Source organism: Nycticebus coucang, chromosome 7 (assembly GCF_027406575.1).
Source record: "Nycticebus coucang isolate mNycCou1 chromosome 7, mNycCou1.pri, whole genome shotgun sequence".
Classification (NCBI taxonomy): domain Eukaryota; kingdom Metazoa; phylum Chordata; class Mammalia; order Primates; family Lorisidae; genus Nycticebus; species Nycticebus coucang.
The window spans coordinates 103,104,226-103,128,056 of NC_069786.1; the positions used below are offsets into that span (position 1 = coordinate 103,104,226).

General features: G+C 41.7%; 1 protein-coding gene across 2 annotated transcripts in view; it reads left to right on the forward strand.

Annotated features, from left to right (window-relative positions):
• PARD3B (par-3 family cell polarity regulator beta) overlaps positions 1-23,831 on the forward strand; it is a 1,103,837-nt gene that overhangs the window by 982,911 nt on the left and 97,095 nt on the right. For both annotated transcript variants that reach the window (XM_053597659.1, XM_053597658.1), the window contains exon 22: positions 17,038-17,117. In XM_053597659.1, coding sequence (XP_053453634.1) covers positions 17,038-17,117 — 80 coding nt within the window. The remainder of the gene's footprint in view (positions 1-17,037; positions 17,118-23,831) is intronic.

Here is a 23,831-nt window from a genome sequence, read left to right on the forward strand (position 1 = left end):
CTAATGGATTACACCATAAGAAGTTCTGTGCAATATTCATCCTAAATTTTCACTTTTTTTTCTTAATTCATTATGTTGATGAGTAGAGATCTTGTATACTCTTTTGCCTACATCTTAGGGATGTTGAATGTATTGGGCTAATGTTTGTAAATCTCACAGTTCTCCGACTGAGCCCATGAAAGCCGTGCAGAACAGTACTAGATAATAAATATGTGTGCATTTCTGCTCAGCCTTCATACTAAACTGGGGCAGAGGGGTGGGGACCTGTGTCTCCAGGTCCACATGTGGCCTTCTGGATCCTTGAATGTGGAACCAAATTTCACAGAACAAATCCTTTGAACAAATCCTTTTAATAAAGTTATTTGTTCTGTGAACTTTGAGATTCGGTCAAGGGGCTGCACTTGGGATTTGGAGAGCCACGTGTGGGCTTGAGGCCAGAGGTTCCCCACCCCTGTACAGATTGCCTTAAATCTGGAGGTCTCCTCTAAATCAGGAGTGTCCAACCTATGCCCCCCCTACCACCAGCAGCATGCTGATCTTGTGAGGATTTTTTTGCTTATCTGTGGTATCAGATATCTGAAAAAGTATGCACGAATTTTTTTTCCTGCTCATCAGCTTCCCTTTGTGTTTGTGTACCTAACGTGTGGCCCAAGGCAATGCTTCTGCATGATAAACAGCACTCATCTGGAATTTCAGCGGCTTAGCAGCCAAAGCTGGGATTTTGCTTCTTTGCTGAACAGAATCATGTTGAGTGTAGGTTTCTTTTTCCTTCCTCTGTTTCTCAGTCTTCCGACCTCTTTCTACTTGATGCTGCCCCTTCACACTGTGGCTCCCTGCCTGTCTGAGGAAGTACACCTACACAGACATCTCCCTGAACACAGAACCTGAGGGAGCTTCCAGACTTGGAAACACAATGAAGGGGCCTCCTGCCACACTGGGGAGCTAAATCTGGGGGTTGTGCTCATTTAGGAAACACCTCCCCTGTGGGCTGCAGTAGACTCTGGCAGAGTGGCTGAGGTCGCTGGGGGTGGGGGGTGGGCGGTGGGCTCACTGTCTACCCATGCACGGCACCTGTTGTGCCCTGGGAGGAGACCCAGCTGCCATCTTTCCCTGTCTCCTATGCAGCCACTAGGATGACACACACTTGGTCCCGGTGTTTACATTTGATCCCAAACAGTTCAGTTATGTTATGATAAAATGCACATTTCACATCTGCACTATTAGATGTCCAAAGGACAATGAATACTGTTTCTTGACTCCATTTAGTGGGAGTAACATTCCCATGTGAATTGAAGCACTGCGTTTAGTTGCATATAGCATCTTGAGGTGGGCCAGCTGGGTTAATCCAATCCAATCCAAATCCAAGTTTTCTGTGGATAGTTTAGGATTATGGGTTTCCCTGCTTGCCCGTGTTACATCTCACCTTCAAGATAACTTTTCTCATTGGCTCAATGTTTCATTATTCTAATTATTTATTGAGCATGTAATATGTGTTGGACAAGAAGCGTTACAAAGATGAATGAAATAAGATCATTTGTTCTCAAAGCACTCACAATCCAACACAGAAGGGAAAAAAACTCATTATACAATAACACTGTAGATAATTATTATTGTAAAAGATATACTGTAGACTCTCGGAAAATAGGAAGGGAATAACTGTCTGATGAGCTTCCCGGAGGACCTGAAGGTGGAAGAGAAGGGAAAGGAAAGAGCTTGAACAAACACAAGGCTGTGACAGTGTGCCTGGGCTCAGGGAAGGACATGCGCTCGAGAAGGGCAAGTGTGGGGGGTATAAGGATGAAGGAGCAGAAATGAGACTGGAAACATGATCACAACAACGATGACAAGTAGCAGGGGTGGAGTCTGAAAGGCGTGGATGTTGTGTTCAAGAATTCAGACTTGTCCTAGGCTTTGAGCAGTTTCTGTGAAGAGCAGTAAGATGGTTATACACACACACATCATCGTCATCATCCTTTTAAATGTGACATCATTCTGGCCACTCATTCTGTATGTGTAAGAGAAATTAGAAGTTCTCTGTGTCGCTGTCCCCTTCGCCCTCTCTATCCTCTGCATCTTCTCTCTCTTCCCTCTCTTTCCAGTACTGTTTCTGGGACAGCAACACTGAAGATGCTTCCGTTAGCTCTCTCTCTTAGTCAGCACTGCTCAGAGGTTCTACCGGGCAAGGAAGATACTCTCTCCAAGTATCTTCCTTACCAATGGACAGGTCAGGTTTAAATGTAACCGCATCAACAATATTAAGAACCAAGGTTTGCTGAACATATATGTAGACTCTCCATGTATGGCATGTACTATGCAGTTTACAAGCATCATATCGTTGACTCCTCACAACAACCATCTGACGCGGGTACTATTATTAATTCCATTTTATAGGTGAAGAAAACGAGACTCAACAGTTAACTTGCTCAAGGTTAGTGGTGGAGCCAGCATTCAAACCCAGGCGGTCTCCTCTGAATGCATGGTCTTCAGCACTACACCACCACGAGACCACAGCCTCTTGGGGTTCAGCTAGGAACTCTCCCTGCAGTTTGTATTTAGAATTAATTAATTCTGGAATCAGACATGCAGGAGAAATGATAGTGCTTCTTAGGATTGTCTGCCTCCCTTCCTTGGAGCCAGACAGTCTTACAAGTCATCCCCAACACCTGCCTTTCTCCTGGTCAGGGTGCTGGGGCGGGGGGAGTCATAGGAGAACATACTTTGAGCATTGCAAACTGTTTGCATATTGATGATACATTATCCATTCTATGTGTATGTAGGAACTAGACAGCACATTTTTTAAAACAGGACAGGTATTTTGAAAATTGGTATTAACCCGTTAAGGGTCCCCCTCCAGGTGGGTATGTGCACAGCCATCCCACTGCCCTGGGCCGGTGTCTGTGCGCGTCCCAGCCTGCTCTGTGAAGCCCACCTGGCCGAGGCCTGACGGGTCCTAGCTAAGCGCTCATCTCTCCTCAGTGCCTTCCAGGCCCTCGTGAAGTGGCAACGCAGCTTTCACAGCTGATGACCAGCTCCTTTTTATTTTAACAATGGCTATAAAAACCCACTCGCCAGCATTATTTCTGTATTATTTTTTGAATAACTTAGGGAGCTGGTTCTCAAGCTAATCAGATCACTGAACACTCTTCAGACCCGAACCCTCCCCTACCCCAGGTCACTGCGCAGAGCCCACACTTCCTGCTCAAGTGGCATTGTCAGATCTCTGCCAGGTGGACTTCACAGAGTGAAGGCCAAGTGCGGTTAGATGTGACTCAGGTGAAGTTTTTTCAAAGCCATCTTAGGCATAGAAGAATAAGGCTTTGATGTAGCCTTTTACTAGTTCGAAAAGCAACTCAGGAACAGAGGGAAAAAGACTCCCAGCGGCAGTGTCCTTAAATCCAAACTTTCCTCATTGTAGTATCACTATTTAGCTTACAGGGAAGTCCAGGAAAGGGTTCCAGAAACCCAATTAAGTAGGAACTCTGTGTTTTCCTCCATGGCATGGGACGGTTGCTGCCACCACCATGGTGCCTACGTCCATTTTTGGCCCATATGAGAAACTTGGGCTAATTTTTGTTGTTGCTCTTTGTATATTTGCATAATTTTATATCCCAAGTTCTTGATTTTGTGGCAGCACATAAAAAAGCAGTGTGAATCAGCAGGTTTGAGGTTATGATTTGCAACTAGTCTATCACTTCCTCTTACTGGAAGCCTCATCTTAAAGTATTGTACAATTATATTTCACAGGCCCTGCACTTATATTCACATCCACTCATCTTGTGGTTTTGCTTTTTCAAAAATACTCTTTCCACATTCTTTTTTTTTGTTTTTGACAGCCCCACTTTATATATTCTTTTCTTCTTGGTATACAAATGGTCAGTGCTTTGAAATTGAAGCATCAAGGTCTAATTGACATAATATAAGTCAACATGATGAGCCCTTTGGACAGTTTTTGGAGACTGAAAACAATGACAAAGCAAATGGAACCCAGGGCTATGGTAATATCTCTCACCAACCCTTTTCGCCCATTGTCATTATTTTGATTAAAAGGTGTACAGAAGCCACAGTGGTTTCGCAGGATGCAAAAATTATTGCAGAAACTTCCTCCATTAATGGAAATTATTAGAGGATGGAAATGGTACTCGAGCAGCAAGAATGACATTAATTATGCGAAAAGCAGTCATATCTGGTGGTTGGCAAGCATGCATTATTCTTCAACAATCTTCCATTGTGTCCAGCCAGCGTTAAAAATCTAAAAGCTTTTTATTTTGGCAAAATTTTCATCACACTTGGACTTCCAGCATCTAGATAAAAGATAATTTGGAAGGAAATTATGTTGGTGAAACTGAAGAATTCAGTGATGAGTTCTGTGTAGATGAATCAATGCCCAATTAAATGATTTTATCAAATCTGACTTTGAATGTTGACTTAAAATGATCACATTTTAAAGACTTTGGAAATAAGATGCTATATATACAGCTAATCAGAAAAGCAAAGTCTGCATTCCCTGCTCTGGTGGGGGAATGGTGTGTTCTGATTGCTCCAAGGGTTTGATTAATAGAGAGAAATTTAGGATGGGCATTACCTGTATGCTAAGATTTAGAGTAGATTGCAGTAACATAGATGTTTTCTTAGAACCCATTCCCTTTGTCAGCTTTTCTCTGCTTCTCTGGGGTTTTTCTCTTTCCCTGCATATACCCCCCTTTCCAGGCTCTCTTCTCTGTTGATGAGTGTTTTAATACTCGCACTGCCTTCTGTAGAATCTGTTCTTCATATTCACTGCCTTTCTACCTTCACAGCAATGTATACAACCAGTCGACCAACATACACTTCTTGCTTCATTCATTTGCCCACTCAGCATTTGCTAAGCCCCTGCCACAATGGCAGCAGTAACCTGGTCATGGGAAAAGATACCAAATCTAAAGAAATGGACAGCCCACCACAGGCACAAAAATGCATGCTCATGATCCATAAAATTCCCAATAAGATCATTGAATATATGAAAGAGGCAAGATCAAGCTGGCAAGTTAGATTGCTGTGGACTACTAAAGGCTTTGAATACTGGACTAGGAGGTAGAATTTTATTTACAAGTTAATAGAAAATTATGGAAGTGCATGTTTCAGTGCGTGTGTGCATGCACGCACGCGTTGAGTTTTTCAAACCAGGTTTTGACACAAGAACACCAATACTCAGAATGATATCCATTTAGTTCTGCCTTTCTCCTCATCTTTGTTTATCCTCCCAGAACTTGAACTCAGATGCTATAGTAGTCACAAAATAACTTGGTTAATATAAATGTGGAGAAAATGCCTGCCTGCTTCTAGCATAAATAGCAGGATGGGAGTGGTAACTTTGTGAATCAAAACAGGTACTTCTCCTTGAGTTAGACCCTCAGATCAACGGTGGTCATACCCAGTGTTTTCAGTGATTAATCTTCCTGGACTGGGTTCCCCTCTAAGTCCACTGTTATTTTGACCTTATGGGAATCTTCTTTCACCCTAAGCAATTATTAATTAAATTTCCTAATGGTTTTGATGTATACACCACAGCTGAGCTTAAATCTAAATTGTAAGAATGTTTATAGTTTATTTTTTAAGAGATGTAAAAAAAAATCACGACTATGTAAACACAAGGAAGTGGCAATCTTTTTTTATTTATTTTATTTGATTTTTTTTATTGTTGGGGATTCATTGAGGGTACAATAAGCCAGGTTACACTGATTGCATTTGTTAGGTAAAGTCCCTCTTGCAATCATGTCTTGCCCCCAGAAGGTGTGGCACACACCAAGGCCCCACCCCTCTCCCTCCTTCCCTCTCTCTGCTTTTCCTTCCCCCCCCATGACCTTAATTGTCCTCATATCAAAATTGAGTACATAGGATTCATGCTTCTCCATTCTTGTGGCAATCTTAATAAGGCATTACCACAGGACAGAGGGTCATGAAGGTAAAGCTCTCTTAAACCATTTTGATAATGTGCTTTCTACTATTTAACAGTTTTAGTTCAAAAACCTAGCTAGCCATCGTGGAGGCTGATACATTCTTTCTGTTAGCTTCCACTGAAGACACGTTTCAGACTTCTCTCTCATTGATTCAGTAAATACTAGTGAACACTGTGATATGCCAGGCCTTGAGAAGGCAAGGGTACAAAACAGGAGGCATTGTCTTAATGCTCACGAACTTACAGTCTGGGGTCTTACGTAAACCAGATTAACAGACTGACACCATATATGAATAATTGGAAAAATGTACATAATACAGACTGTTATTTTTTACAAAACATAACTTGTTATTAGAAACTAACTTTGGCTATACAAAAAAAGTCAACATATAGACATAGATTCATGTCTCCACCTACATGAAATGAACATTGCTGGGCCACTGGAGTTCAGCAGTATGGCTGCGATGGCCAGAAGCACACGTGGAATGCTGCAGACGGTCTCAGATTCACACACTCCCTCCCACTGCCATCACGGGTTCGCTTCAACTTTCAGATCTTCTGTCTCAGTTCTTCATTTAGGAAATAGAGTGACAGTAACTATAATGATTACTGCCAACATATGAGGCAGCATTACGAGGAGTAGAAGTGTGGCTTTTGGGTCAGACACATCTCAGTTCAAACCCTGGCTTTCCTACGGGGTGACCCTTAGGCGAGTCTCTTCTCTCTCTCTGAACTCTCATTTCCTTGTGTGTGAAATGAGGCAGAGATGGAAGGGGTAGCATTGATTATAACTCATGATACTGATTGTAGCATGTTCCAGAAAGTCCTTTCTTTTAGTAACTGTAAATGGAGGTGACCAGAACTTGCCCATGGACTAAAATAGAAAGAAGAACCGTTCTGTAAAGCTGAAAATCTTATGTATGTGTTATTTAGTCTTTATAAAGGAAAGTGTAATTAAAATATGCTACAGAGTTTCGTTAATGAGTATCCTTTATAAGGCTTACCAATGGAAAGGAATAGAAATAATTCATATAAATAACATAAGTAGAATAAATAATATTCATATAAACAACATAAACAAATTTTTAAAAATTACATCATTTAAAATTTGGACATATTTTGAGGATTAGCTTTTTTTCTTTGGGGATGATTAAAGAACATTGTCATGGAGTACAGTAAGATGAAGCAGCGTGGACTACACAACCATGATGATACAGCCAAGAAACAATTAGAAACCAGCTTCAGGAAGTACTAGACATTAGTGTCTAACAATTAATGTTGCTAACTAAAATACTATCCAATTCCTGTTTATTCTGCTTCTGGAAAATACAGGACAGGTGACGGATTTCTTAGGAAAAGCTTTTTCTAATACCCTTCTTTTCATCTTTTCATCAGACCTTTGTCTTTTTTCAAGTATGCGTTTACATTTTAGCCAGTGTTACAATATCTTTATTTGTGGGTAGACAGATGGAGGAAAGGAAATATGATGTCTGGCTCTTTAATTAAAGACATAGAGCCAGAGTTTGCTCTTCAAGCTCACTGGCAAGGCACATATGCACACGTGCGCGCTCACACACACACACACACACACAAAGTGCATCTGATAGATGAAGCCAAATTTGTAAAATTGTATCCACAATCACAGTTTCTATGGTAACTGTATCTTAGGCCCAGACACAAACAGAGCTGGCAGGAGATGTCTGATTTTATTTTCTGGGAAGACAATCATAACAGAGATAGTTCAGGTTATTAAGATGCTGTGACCCAGGTACATAGGGCTAGGACCAGGATGGTATTGGCATAAGTTTTCATGCTTTCATCCCAGTAAACACTTTATAATTTCATAATGTTACAGATTACTTTGTTCTCTTGTCATTCCACTATAATATCACTCTGCGCCTCCATGCAGTTGCTCTGTTGATGGGGTGTAAGTGGTCAGCACAAACGTCAAAACCGTGCAAGGTGAGTTTTGTAAATGTGCACAGAGAAGACCGTGAGGATTTTTGTTTTAACTCTTCACAAGTTACAAGGGAAGAAAATGTAGGCTCAGAATGGTTAAAAGACTTACGCACGAGTTATTTTTAAAATATTTTATTTGCTGTATTTGCTAAACTAGCAGATGTTCTAGGCTAGTCTATAAGCTGAATACCCAGTTATTTGACAAAATTACTGAAATCAAATTAGAGAAAACAAACACTTCAGAAATAATGATCTGAATGACTATGTGTGCTTTTGCCTCTCTGGATAGCATATTTCCAAATATGTAGCTCAGGCATAATATACTACACATTGCCAAAGAGAAATAATTAAACAACCTGTTTTGAATAGTTTCTTTTGTTTAAACAGAGCATTGCTCTCAGTTTCCCTTGAAACATGGCATTTTAACAGAGCATGTTGAAAGCCAAGGTCATAACTTTACAGAAGTTTTCAGCGTCTTCCAGCCAAATCTATAACTAGGTAAGAGCAATGGAATTAGAAGAAAGCTTTTGGAAATGTGGAATACTGCTCAAAAATATCTGTCATGATACCAACTTGAAATGAAAGACACGTTTCCCAAAATGGCAGCTAGATTTTTATACTTTGCATCTTAATCTTATGATGTGTCTGGCAGCATGAAACTCATTTTTTTTCTTTGCAATAGATCTGAGTAAGACATATTTATAAATAAGGATGTTATATATAGGTGAATAAGCCGTGTTGCAACTTTGCAAGGCCTTTCCATCATAATAGCTTTTAAATTTCCTTAGGAAAATTGGCTTATAGAATATAAAGCACAACACTGGGGAAAATGTGTCCTAACATATAGAAGCTGAAAAACACATTGATTTTTGGATTGTTTCCGTGTTTTATCATCAGAGCCATTTGTAGAAAATCTCTTATGATTTATTCTTTTATTTTTCATGAATTGTTAATTTTTTTTTTTTTGAAAAGGCTTTATATCTCCTCCTCTGCCATTAATCTGCAAATGGAGAAAATGGGGAGGGTGTTAAATGGCCTCTTTAGGATATTGTTTAATGAAACTGCTGATTCCAGCAATGCCAAGCTAGAAATACATACTAATTTAAGGAGCCCTGAATGTAAGCAGCAAGTGCCTTGCTTTTGTATAGAAAAGACTAATAGCTTTATTTTAACAAGGCTCTTAACACCCCAGCCGGCAGCAGGCATGGAATGAATAAAATTGGGAGAACTCCCATGGACTAAAAGCATCTTAATTCAACATTCCTTCCAAACTCCAGCCCTCTTGATAGGCTTGTCACAGGCTGTCATAACCCAGCCGAAGAAGGTCACCTCGTGCAAGGCGCACAGAGGTGTGAGCCCTTTGAGTTGTTTTGAATAAGCTCTCTGAAGTTTCACTTCCTGAGTTTTATCAGCGAGAGAAAGATAAATATGCCCAAAATCCAGGCGTGAGTTCTAACATTACACTGTTGTACTAAAGGCTAGGTTTCTGTTATGGCTTAAGTCAAGATTGTTTCTATCAGACATATATTTAGGTCATTACATTAAAAAAAAAATAAACCCCAGCACAATACCACATAAGATAAAGGGATTTAAAAAAATTAATTGGATCGAAGCTGCTGGCCTTGGTTTTCTGTGATGAGGAAAATTACCTAATAAGGAGTTCTCCAAGCAGGAACATTTCTGAGTCTTGTTGAGTACAGAGCAAAATGAGAAATGAGCTTAGAAATGCCTGTGCCTGTTTTCTCTCCCCTCACTCCCTCCTCAGTGTCGGACTTCCTCAGGACTGACTCACAGCTTCTTGTACTTAGCTTCCCCTCAGCAGCCTTCTAGCTGCAACTCCATTTACAGCTGTTTGCAACATTTGTGTACCCGGCTCAGAGCCCGTAGCACAGTGGTTATGGCGCCAGCCACACGCACCAAGGGTGGCAGGTTTGAACCCAGCCTGGGCCAGCTAAAAAACAATAACAACTGCAACCAAAAAATAGCTAGGCATTGTGGTGGGTGCCTGTAGTCCCAGCTACTTGGGAGGCTGAGGCAAGAGAATTGCTTAAGCCCAAGAGTTTGAGGTTGCTGTGAACTGGAACACCACAGCACTTTACTGAGGTTGATATAGTGAGACTCTGTCTCAAAAAAAAGAAAAACAACAACAACAACAATTTTGTACCCAACATACTAATATACATTGTACCATCATTTCTAATCAGGATATTAAAACTTGATCAAATCACAGGAGTAGATTATTACAAATTATGATTTATCCATAAAACAAGATATAAAATTCATGGTTTTGAAACATATTAAATAGCATAGGAAAATACCAGAAATAAATTGATGAGACAAACTCCATATGCCATTAGAATATGTATATAAATGTTAACAGAGGTCATCTTTGTGTGGTTTTCCACAATAATCATTTAAGGGAATAAAACTGGTTAAATCTATTTTTTAAAATAATAGAACAGAAATTTCTTCCCATCATTTCTGTTAACTTACAATATGTCCCCAAGGGAGAGGACGTTTTCTTGTCTCTCTGTCTGAGATGACTTAGCATGTTACTCCACTTAGAAGGCACTAACAAATGTTTACTTCCTTGAAAGTATTAACCCTGTTCTGTGAACATAACACCATAAGATAGTACAACTAGTGGTTGTTTATTTATTTAAAAGCTTTGAAGGTTTCCAGAATCATAGAGCCTGGCTCTCTCTTCCCATCAATCTACTGAAATCACTCTCCAGTAAAGCTCCATAAAGCTCCAATCACCATTTCATTGCCAATTCCAGTGCACAATTTTGCAGACCTTATATTGATCACTGTTCAGTTGCAGAGAACAATATCTACTCCTGCTTGTTTAAGCAGGGAAAAATTGATTACACCCTAGTAATGGGCTTATTGAGTCCTAAGGAAAGTAAAAGAAACAAATTCTTAGATAAGCTTTCAGGAATGATTTTTCCAACCCATTACTGAGGGAGCTACTGCTACTTCTATAGCAGAAGCTTTACCTCCAGAGCCACAAAGTACCTATATGAGGAGCCACCATGATCAAGAAGGTGCCACAGTCAGGAAGCTACCCTCTACTGCTGCCAGCTCAAAAACCAACTATAAAAGCTACACTCCCCCGCAAAAACTAACAATGGTAAGTCTGTCTGCTGAAGCTGCCACAGGAAAACCAAGCATACCTTTCAGGCCTTCTCACCATTCACTGCTAGTAAAGAGCAGCCACTGACGGCCTCAGCTCCATTTCCCAAATGGTAGGGCCTGATTTAAATCACAGTCAGGACATTGGCTACAAGGGAATTCTGAGTACGGCAGTTTTTAGCATTGCAGGCTCTGTAGTTCAGGGTGATGCTCATCCAGAAGGGAAAATTGGGTAAAGTGCACCAATATACCACATATACCGTGGTCCTTGTCTTGCTGAAACTCTTGACTACTTTTGGCAGAGTTGACCACTCACTTCTTCATAGAATTCTTTGCTCTTGGTTTCCATGATAATTCTTTGCTCTTGGTTCTCTTCTGGACCAGCTGCTTTATCTCAGGCTTCCTGCTGGGTTTAACTTGTTTTGCCTGCCTTATAAATGATCATGTTCCTGAGAACACTATTGGTGTTCTTCTCTCTTGTCCCACGTCTTTTCTTCTGTTTTGTCTCTGTAGACTCTTCCTGGACAATTTTCCCCAGGTTTTCAGGAACAATCTATAGGCTGAATGTTTCCCAATTCTACATCTTACTCCAGACTTTTCTTCTGAGTTGCAAACTTTTATACTCAATTATCTATCAGATATCTCCATCAAATGTCCCACTCAAGCTCAATATGTCTGTGAGGTCTGACAATTATGCATGCACACTCACCCTAGAAAAAGTGCTGCAGACCTCGTTACTGTATATCACAATGGTCACCTTCAAAGTACTCTCCCTGGGAAGTTGTGCACCAATGCCAGAAGCTAGTCCACCCTTCAAAGCAATTTTAGAATTGTTTTTTCGGAAGGACCATCAGAGCTATCATCCTATGACACATAAAAACACACAGCAATAATGAATGCCATTCAGCAAGATATTGCCAAATATTGAGACAAACACAACTGTGAAACACTGATATACCAAGGTTATGAAACCTTCCTGGGTTGTTTGTACAGTGCCGCCAACATAAGCACACAGTGGTAATAACTTAATTGTCAGGCCTCCTATGATGGCAACTCTGATGGACATTCCAGAAAAAGAGTTCCAAAATTGCTTTGAAGGATGAGTGGATACTGGCATTAGGGGTGGGAAGTCCCCCAAGGGGAAGCTTGGAGAGTGACTAGAGTGATATTTAGCAATGAGGTATGTAATACTTTTTCTAAGATGAGTTCACAAACTTAATTGTCAGACCCTATAAGTATTTCCTTCTCCCACATCTACTCCTGAATCTGTTCTTCCTTTATTTCCTTCTTGGTGACTGTTACCAAGTTCATCTAGTTGCTAAGCTCAGAAGCTTGGACATTATTCTAAACACATCCTTCCCTTTCATCCAAAGTCAAGCCTATTGATCCTTCCTTCTTAACAGCCCTACAGCATTCTCTTGTTTCCATCTTTGAGAACCCCTAATTTAGCCCCTTATCATCTCCGGCTCAGACCTTTACTGGAACTTCCACAGTATGGGAATAATAGTCTTAAAAACTGTAAAACTCCTGGAAGATAACCTGCGAGAAAATCTAGATGAACTAGGGCTTGGTAATGACTTTTTAGAGATAAAGCCAAAGGCATGATCCATGAAAGAAAGAATTAATAAGCTGTACTTCATTAAAATAAAAAAATTCTACTGTGCAAAAGAAACTGTCAAGAGAATAAGGAAACATACTATAGACAAGGAGAAAAAGTTTGCAGAAGATATATTCAATAAAGGACTGCTATACAAAATATACAAAGAACTCTTAAAACTCAACAAAAAGAATACAAACAACCAGATTTAAAAAATGGTTCAAATACCTTAATAAATGCTTCATCAAAGAAAATGTATATCATATGTTATTAGGGAAAAATGTGAACTAAAATGGCAGTGAGACACCACCTCACACCTCCTAGAATAGCCAAAATTGGGAAGACTGACACCACCAAATGCTGAAAAGGAGGTGGAGCACCAGGAACTCTCATACATGGCTGGTGAGAATTCAAAATACTACAGCCACTTTGGGAAATAGTTTGGCAGTTTCTTACAAAACAAAGCATAGTCTTACTGTATGATCCAGCAATCACGCTCCTCAGTTATTTATCCAGAGGAGTTATTTACACACTAGCAGCAACCTCATTGTACCATAATTGTTTAATGTTAACAACCACATTTTTTTCTAAATAAATGCCAAAACATGGAAACAACCAAGATATAAACTGTGGGACATCAGAAGCTGGAATATTATTCAGCTATAGAAAAAAAATGAGCCACCAAGCAGTGAAAAAGCATGATAGAAACTTAAATGCATATTACCAAGTGAAAAAAAGCAATCCAAAAGGCTACATTTTCTATGATTCCAACCATGTGACATTCTGGAAGTGATAAAAATAGTAAAAAGGGCTGGGCAAAATGACTCACACCTGTAATCCTAGCACTCTGGGAGGCTGAGGTGGGAGGTTCCCTTGAGCTCCAGAGTTCCAGACCAGCCTGAGCAAGAGTGAAACCCATCCGTACTAAAACTAGAAAAATTAGCCAAGTGTTATGGCAGGCACCTATAGTCCCAGCTACTCAGGAGCCTGAGACAGGAGGATCCTTTGAGCCCAGAAGTTTGAGGTTGCTGTGAGCTATGATGCCAGAGCATTCTAGCCTGGACAACAGAGTGAGAATCTGTCTCAAAAAAAAAAGAAAGAAAGAAAATATAAAAAGATCAATGATTACCAGGGGTTGGGTGGGTTGGGGGAAGGGGGCATGGGGGAGTGGGATAGAGCACAGAGGTTTATAGGGCAGTGAAAATACTGTATATAATACTTAACAATGAATGTGTATCCTTACACATTTGTCTGAACTTGTAAAATGTACAACGCCACAAAAGAACCCTCGTGTCAACTGTGGACTTTAGGTGATCCTGACATATCAGTACAGGTTCATCAAGTGTAACAACTGTACTACTCTAGTGCCCGGTGTTGATTATGTGAACATACAGGAAATCTATGTAGCTCCCTCTTAATTTTGTTGTGAACCTAAAACTCCTTTAAAAAAATAGTCTATTAAAAGAGTTGCCCTGATGGTAGTAATAACTGATAGCCATAGAAGTAGCACCAGTCCAGTACTACTGTGACTAGTTAACGATATCCTCTGTTTCTGTCTCACCACAATCTTGACATTCTCTGAAAATACAGTGCTTTTTTTTAATCCCCCTGTGTTGTTTCACTTTGGTTCTCTCCTCTTAGAACACTTTCTCCTGCTACTCCCGCACCCCTGTCCCCCAGAAAAACTCCTCATTCATATTCAGATTTTAGATGAAGCTTCAACACCCATATGAAGCTGTCCTCACCTCTCCCAGGAGGATTTTGGCGTCCGTTCCTGCAGGCTCCCACAGCCTCCTTCTGCAGACTTCTGCACCAACAGAGATCTCATTGCACCAAGATTGTTTGCAGGCCTGCCTTCTCTGGAAGAGGGGCTGGATTTCTTCACTGCTGTGAATGCAGGGCATGAGGACCCTGTAGGTGCTCAGTAATCACTACTTGAGTGATTGCATTACTGATGTTGCAATATTAACAGAGAAGTGCACATGTGTGCACAATTCAAGGGGGTACAGAATCATGGAAGCATGCTGCCCACCTTTTGGAGCCTGGCCCAAGTCCTGATAGGTGCTTCCATGAAACTTTTCCTAATACCCCCAAGCCTTGTCTGTGTTATTGCAGGTAACATCCTGAAGGGCATTCCATCACACAACATCTTATATCCTTCTTTCATTTCTAATGCTTGTTTTTCCAACAAGACAGAAAATTCCTTAAGAATAAAGATCGTCTTCCATTTCACGGCTTCTAGGATGTAGTAGGTAACTCACCAGGCAGCAGAAGGAATGCATGCTCTCTCCTGGAGGCACCAGCATCTGCCCACCTTCATTGTCAGGCTAGGCCAGTTCTGGGTGACAGTTCTGAAGCTGTCAACTTGAAGCTGTCTGGGTACATAAAGATTAGTTATAAATGTCTAGAGCCATAGTAGGGGTATATAAACATAGCGTTTTTCCAATGACCACAATTGTTAATAATAATCTGCAATGTAGTTTCTGGTATTCATAGAAACTCTTCTTCCATAGGAAACAGTTTAAGAACAAAACAAACCGGGCAGTGCCTGTGGCTCAAAGGAGTAGGGCACCAGCTCCATATGTCGGAGGTGGCAGGTTCAAACCCAGCCTTGGCCAAAAATTGCAAAAAAAAAAAAAGAATAAAACCACTGGTGTGTTCCCACCTAATGGGCACAATGTAAGGGTATATAACACACTTCCTAGGTGCAGGGTACAACTACAACAGGGATCTCACCCAACAAACACAAGCAGCATTGTAACCTAATCATTTGTACCCTCATGTTAATCAGAAAAAAATAAATAAAGCAAACCTTATGTAGGAGTGGCTGAAGATATTCTGTCCTTCACTACTTCTTTATCTTTGGTAGACAGGTTAGTGGTTTAAATCAAGGCTCTTGTGTTCATGACAATTGCCAGTCTGTTGGCACTTGCTTCAAAGTTTCTGTGGGCAGTGTTCATAGTGACCTATGTACCTCACTGGACTCCTGCCCTGTCAGTTAACTCTGGCCACCCCTCTTCTCCTGTCCCATGGATTGAGGAGGTTTTATAGGACATACTGGAAAGATCCCCCTGCAATAATTAAACACCAAGAATAGTCTTTCTTATATTTGCTTTGCCCCATCTACCCCCACACCCTCAGCCCACATCCACAGCCCTTGCACAAGCTGGGATGGTAGTTTTATAGAGAGCTGGAACTTTTTGTAAAAAGAAACTGACTTCTGTCTGGTACTTGCTAGAAAACATTCTCCCTTCTGACCTTGACGCTGCTACTTTCTGTGTTACTAGCGAATTCTCTTCCTCTTCACCCAGTTATAATAGTCCAAGTTTTCTATTTACCCCTTCCATGCCCATGGCAGGAGGGCTACACCAGGATGAAAGCAAGCATGTGGGTCATCTGTAATACCGGGGTTGCTGGCGTGAATAGGTGAGGGATCACTCACACAAGTATTTTTGAATTATCTGTCATGTGTTCATCTTGTTTTAGCTGGTATGATAGATACAGAGGGATGAGATATAAATGCTTTCCTTTCAAGAGACAAACACAATTTGTAGAGAGCCTGCGGGGGCCAGTCAGTACCCTGCAGGATCTCAGAGGCTGATGGAAAAGACTCCAAGAGATGTGAACACAGGAAGTGCACAGGAAGGGACAAAAGAAAGACCAACGCAAGGAGGAAAACTGTCGATCACTCCCGTGTGGTCTTTTCCTAAGGGAGAGGACGAAGAGAAGTTCACAGTGCTCAGGGAGGGTTTCCTGGGCACCGTGGACTAGATAGTGGGTCATCACCAACCCTTGATAGTTTAAAAATAAGGTACCATGGAAAAAATGATTTTTAAAATATGGACCTTCTCACAGCTGAAAGAAGCCTGTGATGACTCAGTGTAATGTGGTTTCCTGGATGGGAACCTAGGAACAGAAAGACATTAGGTAAAGATGAAAACTGTAGACTTCAGTTAACAATAACACGTCCATATTGATGTATTAATTGTAAGAAATGTAGCATCCTGGTGTAAGATAGTCATAATACTAGAGAAACCGGGTGTGGGATAAATGAGAACTCTACATTATCTACTCGTTTTGCCGCACATTTAAAACTTTTCTAAAAACTAAAGTCTGTTTGCAAAGAAACAGAAAATGGTCTTACAGCCTGCCGAATACCCCTGGCACGGGGACACAAAAAGAGTTAGTTTGACAATGATCCATATTTGAAAGAAGTGACTTCGTTGTTAAATGCCAGGTTTGCAACGCGATCGTCAGTCCCTATCGCAAGGCTGGGTTCTCGCTTGCTTTCCCAGGGCTGATTTTTGGCAGGCAGCAGCAGCATTTGTGCACTGATTATAATTTTGAGATGCATTGTCAGTAACCAGGGTGTATCATGGCGCTTCCTCTCTAATTACTCTTCTCTCCACAGGTGTCTGGAAAGGGTCCAGATGGGAATGCGCACAACCTTCACTCGGAGGGGATGGAGAGGCAGTGCGCGTCCTTACCCAGGTAGGTCACCACGGGGTCTCCATCTCCAGCTCACCCACAAATGAAGTCTTTAGAGAAGTCGACATGAAACAGAAATCTGGCTTTGAAATAGGGAATATGTTGTAATCTTGTCTTACTGCCGTCTGCTGCAGCCCTCGTGCCATCTTCACAACTGTGCTAATAATTGAAACACTTGTGGGTTGTTTTTCAAGGGGAGAAAATAGTATATCATTGCAATTGAACATGTCAGCAAGAATATTGGATACTAAATGGACATCCTAAGCCATTGCTATAAAAATGGTATTGACCATCCTGCACCAAGCTTGGAGACAATAAAATAGTAAATCCTCTGTCCTACAAATCACCCAAGAGGAAGGGCGGGCCAACCTTAACTCTGGAGTTTCAGATGGATGTTGAAAAGCAGGAGAGACATGTGAACTTGGGAAGATGTTCTGTGCTTGATTTAGAATCCCACTGAGTTCTCAAGGCAATAAGCAAACATTGCTGAGAGGCACAGACCCAGAGGGGGAAAGAAACAACTGCGTGGGAAAAGTCTGCTCGGCCATTCTGGCCTAACATGGCCCACTCGTGCTGTAACTGGACACCCCTGAAAATGAGATGCAGTTTGTGAAAGTTGGTGCTCTTATCTATGAAGTGAAGAGTCATTTTAGTCTGCTATCAGTAGCACATGACGATGAGGAAAACTTCCCAAGAATGCACGTAGCCTGGCTACCAGGGGAGCTACCTGAGTTGAGAGTGTAAGCATTAGTGAGTCCAAAAAAGAAACAAAGAAAGGTTAATGCCAGCAGAAAACTGGAATGATGCCGAATATTGCCTTTTAAAGGGATGGGGGAGGGCCCCCAGTAGCACTTTCTTATCCTCAAAGCCGAGCTGTGAAAGTACTAACTCTGAGTTGGAGTCACTGTTTTGAGTTGCATGTGGGTTGTACTTCAGCGTGTGAATTTACAAAAATAACATCCTGAACATTGCAACAGGCATAGCCTAAGTAGCTCCTATAAATAGTATGTTAATCTTCAAAAGTAGTAAAATCTCAAATCTAGCAAGGACCTAATTTTTAACACTGATTAGTCAAGATACCCAAAATACAATACTTTAAAAGCTTTATACAACAATATCTTATTTATATCTTTTTTTTAATATGTTGTCTCATGTTTTTTTCTTATCTATGATTTCTTTCCTGTGCTTATTATTCCTGGCCTAGTACAGTCAGTGCTCCATATCCAATCCATGGAGTTCCACATCCATACATCCAACGAAGCGTGGATCAAAAATATTAAAAAAAAGAAAGAAAGAAAAAAACTTTTGTTAAAAGTAGATGGCTCTGTATCTCCTGAACACGTACAGACTTTTTCCTGGTCATTATCCCCTAAACAATACAGTTTAACAACTATTTACATAGTATTTATAATGTATATGATGTATTTATATAATCTAATCTGGAGAGGATATAAAGTGTTATATATGGGAAGACATGCATAGGTCATATGCAAATATTGTACCACTTTGTATACGAGACTTGAGTATCTGTGGATTTTGGTGTCAGAGTGGAGAGAGGTCCTGGAACCAATCCCCCACAGGTGCTAAGGGATGTCTGTATTTTGGTTTTACTTTAAAAATGGAAGTACTTTCCAAAATTTGTTTTAAATATAAGATTTCCGGCTTTCACTATTGAAGTATATGGAAATTGTGGTGAAGACAGATGGAAAGTAGTATGTTCTTATAAGTTGGGGGGAGAGGAAAACTGGAAATAACTAATGTCTTCCTGGCCAACTTTCATTCAGAGTGCAGGAATGGATTTTTCTTTTCTTTTTTTTTTTTTTGTACAAATCAAAAGCACCAAAATAGCATTTCAAATTCTATAAATTTCACTTATCCATTCATTCTCCACACATCTAGTGATCACCTGCTATTAGCCCCTGAGATTATGGGAACTGGAGACCCTCACCGAGTCCATCCTTAGGACTCCACTTCTTGGTAAAGGAGGCATGCAAATCAATCTTTTATGGTAGCACACCAAGTGCTTCTATTTGTAATTATTAACATAAATTCCTCTGCATTTCCAACTCCTCATTATTTTTACTAATAAACCCTGAACTGCTTAATCATGGCTGACTCTAAATAAGTCTATTTTAGGATTAAACACCACAGACGGGGTTTTCTGACAAAGGTAATACACTTACCGCTGTTTGTGTCTCGGGAAGCATCATCAGAGTGCACAAATTGGCAAAACCCTGCCTGCCCCAATACTGTAACTGTAGCCGAAAGGGAAGCATCTTAGAATGAAAATAATTTTGGCAAAAAGTCTACTCACATACATTTTGGCAAGAGTGATCAGCTGCATGTGCAGACAGACCTTTATAGCTGCCTGGTGGTCAGAAGTAGCTGTGATGGAGCTCAGACAAATGCATAAGCAATCCTGGTGCTGGTTTTCAAATGGAGGCGTCCACCTCAATATCTAAAGAGCATGCACGCTGTCTGGGTGGTGGGCACATTTATAACTTGGACTCAATCTGTACAAACGCAAATTTATGTAGCCAAAACATTTGTACCCCCGTAATATTTTGAAATTAAAAAAAAAAATCCAAAGAGGACATGCAGAGGTCCCTCGCAGGCCTGACTCCCCCATCTCCACAGGGGAGACAGTGGGGGTGGGGCTCTTATGTTCACCCAACAGGAGGCAGAATGCAGAGACCAGGGCTGGTTGCCCTGGGCTTCTAAGAGGTATGCAGATTTAGCCCTGAGTACCAATGACATTTACCCTGGTTTCTAGTCTTTGCCCCTGGAGATCTTACTGTCCATTTAATTGAATCACACCATCTTCTCTGCTGTCTCCTCTGCCAGGAGGAGAGGTGAGTACATCTCGGTGGGCACCAGACATCCCCCTCCGTTTGTCACAGAGGCAGGAAGCTTTAAAATATTTATGGAGTTAAGTTTTTAATTAAAAATAGGAATAATTCTATATATGAGAAGTCTGTGACTAACCTCATAGGGTACTTAATATGCTACTAACTGTTTGGTTTCTGTGTTGTTTGTAAAGAGGGTCACAGGAGTTTTTAAGATAAACTCAATACCATCCATTTATATGCCAAATTTCGAGCCGTTGACACAGAGAGAAAATGCCCAGAGTAGGTGAGAAGCCCTGGTCAAGGGGCACCCAACTATGCTGTCAGGGAAGTCTGTCATCTTTAAAGTAGACCCATGCAGCCTACTACCAGGCTAAATGGCACTGAAGTCAGAGCATCGGCCAGCGCAGGAAAAAGACAATTCCCAGCACTTGGTAGTTATGAGGTTGCCTGAGGCTAAGGGCTAAGTGATGTTAAGTGTTATTGTTAAGCAATGTTAAATCTTCTGCCTCCCAAGAAAAATGACTTTATCTCTTTTCTCCTGAGGGTGCTGTTTTGGAAAGCAGAGTATGGTTGTAATACAACCTCGTTAGCAAACACCAGGCCAATACCTGGACCAATGTTTCACCTGCTTGTTCAGCTTTCTCTCTTTTCTTTCTTTCTTTCTTTCTTTCTCTCTCTCTCTCTCTCTCTCTCTCTCTCTCTCTCTCTCTCTCTCTCTCTCTCTCTCTCTCTCTCTCTCTCTCTCTCTCTTCTCTCTCTCTTTCTTTCTTTCTTTCTTTCCCTTCTCCCCCTCCCTTCCTTCCTTCCTTTCACAATAAAATCAGTATTCCCTTATTCTTGCCTGACACAAATTATTATTCACCCTAGGTAAACAGGGAAGTGGCTGTTTCCCAGGCTGTTATGATGTGTGAACATCAATGCATGCATTTTTGCAAATGCTTCCTTTTTTACCCCAGCCTTTCCACCCCTCTCAATTCTCCTAGGCCCCATTCTGATTATGCAGGCCCCCACACGGTCAGTCCCTCCAGCAGTGAACTCTTTGCTCCACCATCACAAGCCTCCATCATTCCCACCTGGCCCATCCCTGGCCCCGTGGGATCCCATTATCCCCCTCTCTGCAGATGGTTCAGTGCATCAGCACATAATGTTGCTCTTCCGGGCTTGTAATCTAGTGTGGAGTCCCAAGGAGTGGGCAAAAAGCACCTGCATCTCTTCTGTAGTCCTGTATGCCCGGCCAGCGAAAGGTTGAGGGAGAAAATCATAAAACCGCATCCATGGGTTCCACTGTCACATTCACATTACACAGCACCAGCTGGGCCCCTGCCACTGTCCAGCGGTCCTTTTAGTTATGTTGTCGACTCCCTGACTGTCCCACAGTGGCCATTCCAACCCATTTCTACTCCCGTTAAGTTCTGCAAAGATGACTCAGCTCTCCAAGCCCTGTCTCTGGAGATGAGCTCACTTCCTTTCCTTTACGATGTGGAGGCCTTCACCTTCTCCTGCCCTCAGACTCCTGTGCCTTCAGTCACATGCACTTCCCAAGGGCACACAGGGAGGGTCTGAGCTGAGAGTCAGGCCAGGATCATAGCCCCAGTCTAGTCACCCACCACCTGTGTGGCCTGGGGCAGTGACCGAATTGCTCCAGGCTATTTTCTCATCTGCAAATTGGGGCCAATATTAGGGGCCTCCATATAGGGCTGTTGTGAGTATTAAATACAGGGTTATAAACAAAGCCCTCAGTGGAGAGCCTGCCTGATATATTGGAAGGATTTTTTTATTGTTAGCTCTTTTTTATTTATCTCTGGGGAAGAAGCGTGTCTTTCTCTAACGAGGCAAATCCGCACACCAGAGCTCCTTCTCACTGGCTTCATGGGGGCCTTGCACCACCAACTACCCCCTCCAGGCTTCATCCTTAAGCCCCCTGGCAGCTGCTGTCCTCCCCTGCCCACTGTCATAAATGCCGCCGGGCCTCAGGGGCACAGTTTGGCAAGGTGCCCACCTGCGGTGTGGAGTGGGGAGCCAGCACCTTCGCAGAGATGTGCTGGGAGTGCTGGCTGATGCTGGAGGATTAGCTGACTCTGGGGAAGGACCAGTGGTCCGGATGTCAAGAGCAAGAGAACACAGCAAACTAATGTGATCTGCGTGATAAGCTGGGCTAATGGACAAGGGAGAGACAGCTGTTCCTGCAGAGATGGAGTCCATATAACAGCCACAGGATGCTGACTCCGGTCTAGGCAAGAGGCCAGGGCCCTTGTCCAACAAGACTTGAGTACACTAGTGGGATTGCTGCAGTGGTGGGGCTCTAGCTCCCAGAGAAGGCATGGTGTGGGAGCAGTGCCCTATCCATGAGCTAAAGGAGCCCCAGAGACATTGAGACATTGCTAAGATTGGAGCTCTGGTTGGAGCAATGCTGTGCACGCAACCACCAGGTCTCCCAGCTGAGCAGGGCAGTAGGGCTGCCCTGAACTTGACTGCTGTTCACCAGAGAAAAGCCCAGACTCTCCCTCAACCTTCCTCGTACTTAACTTGGCTCTATTTCCACATAACCCACTCGTGTGGTAGCCTCTTGCCTTAGACTTCTGGCCACACCGGTGAAACTCCTACCTAATTCTTTGGTTTATGTAGATTCTCTCTGAGCAGTCTCTTCTATTCCTACAAATTCTATTCTTATCACTATGATGATGATTCTAAAAGTGCCTGCCTTACCCTTACATCTCTCTTGTGGCCGCAGTTACACCTGCCTCCTCACACATCCGTCTTTCTGCCTCATGATGCCTCAGATTCCCCATCTCGAAGCCTGGCTTGTCTCTCCTGGATTGTTCTACCAAACTCCTCTACCAATGGTTATTACTGGAATGCCTTCCCAGTGCTGCTGGAAACATCCAGGAATTAGGTTATAATTCTCTACTGTCCCTTTCTGCCAGCACTGGATTATAAACTCCTTAAAATCTGTTTTCTGCTCATCATTTTTACACTCACCAGCAGAACCTGAAATAGGGCCAGGTATATTGTAGGTTCTTAACATTCAAAGGAGAATAGGTTTGTTTTCATATAAGTAAGTTATAGGGAAGAAATCTTCCCAGGTTTTCTTGATAGTTTGTTTTAGGGCAGTATTTTCCAATTTAAGTAATGATTTTTCCATGAGAATGTCCTTTTCCCTGGAATCAGTAGATGTCCAGACTTGTAAGTAGTTAATCCTGACCGAGCACTCACTGTGTCCTGGGCATGGTTCTAAATGCTTTGCATCTCCTAACTGACTCACAACGGCTCTGTGACTTAATAGCATCCTGATAATTATATCCACTTATAGTCATGGGTATATGCATAGAGAGATTAAGTAAAATTCCCCAAGTTCAACAGCTATAAAATGTCAGGGCTGGGATTTGAACATAAGCAGTCTGGCCATGAGTCTGTTAGTTAACCACTGCCCCTGGGTTCTGAAGCCCAGCATCAGAGCCATGCTCTGCCATTATCATGCTTCCTTATATTATTTGCTCACCTGTTTCTCTTTCTCTCTAAACTGTAAGTGCCTTTGAGGACAGGGACTGTGTCTTATTCATCTTTGTATGTGACACAGAACATTACTAATACACAGGTTGAGTAATGCCTTTCAACCGTCTCTGTAATGCTGTCACAAAATCAATTCTTTTTCCACTCCTTTGGGTCCTTCGCTTGAAATATGAACAGTTTAATGCACAATTGCTAGATGCACATTAAGCAATAGACTTTGCCTACTAAAAAGAGAATCCTCCTGTTTTGTTAGAACACTCCTGAGAATTGAAGAAATAGTGCCTACAAATTGGTACTTTGGTTCTTTAAGATTAAGAATGATATCCACCCAGAGAAAAAAGATCCCAATACATTTTCT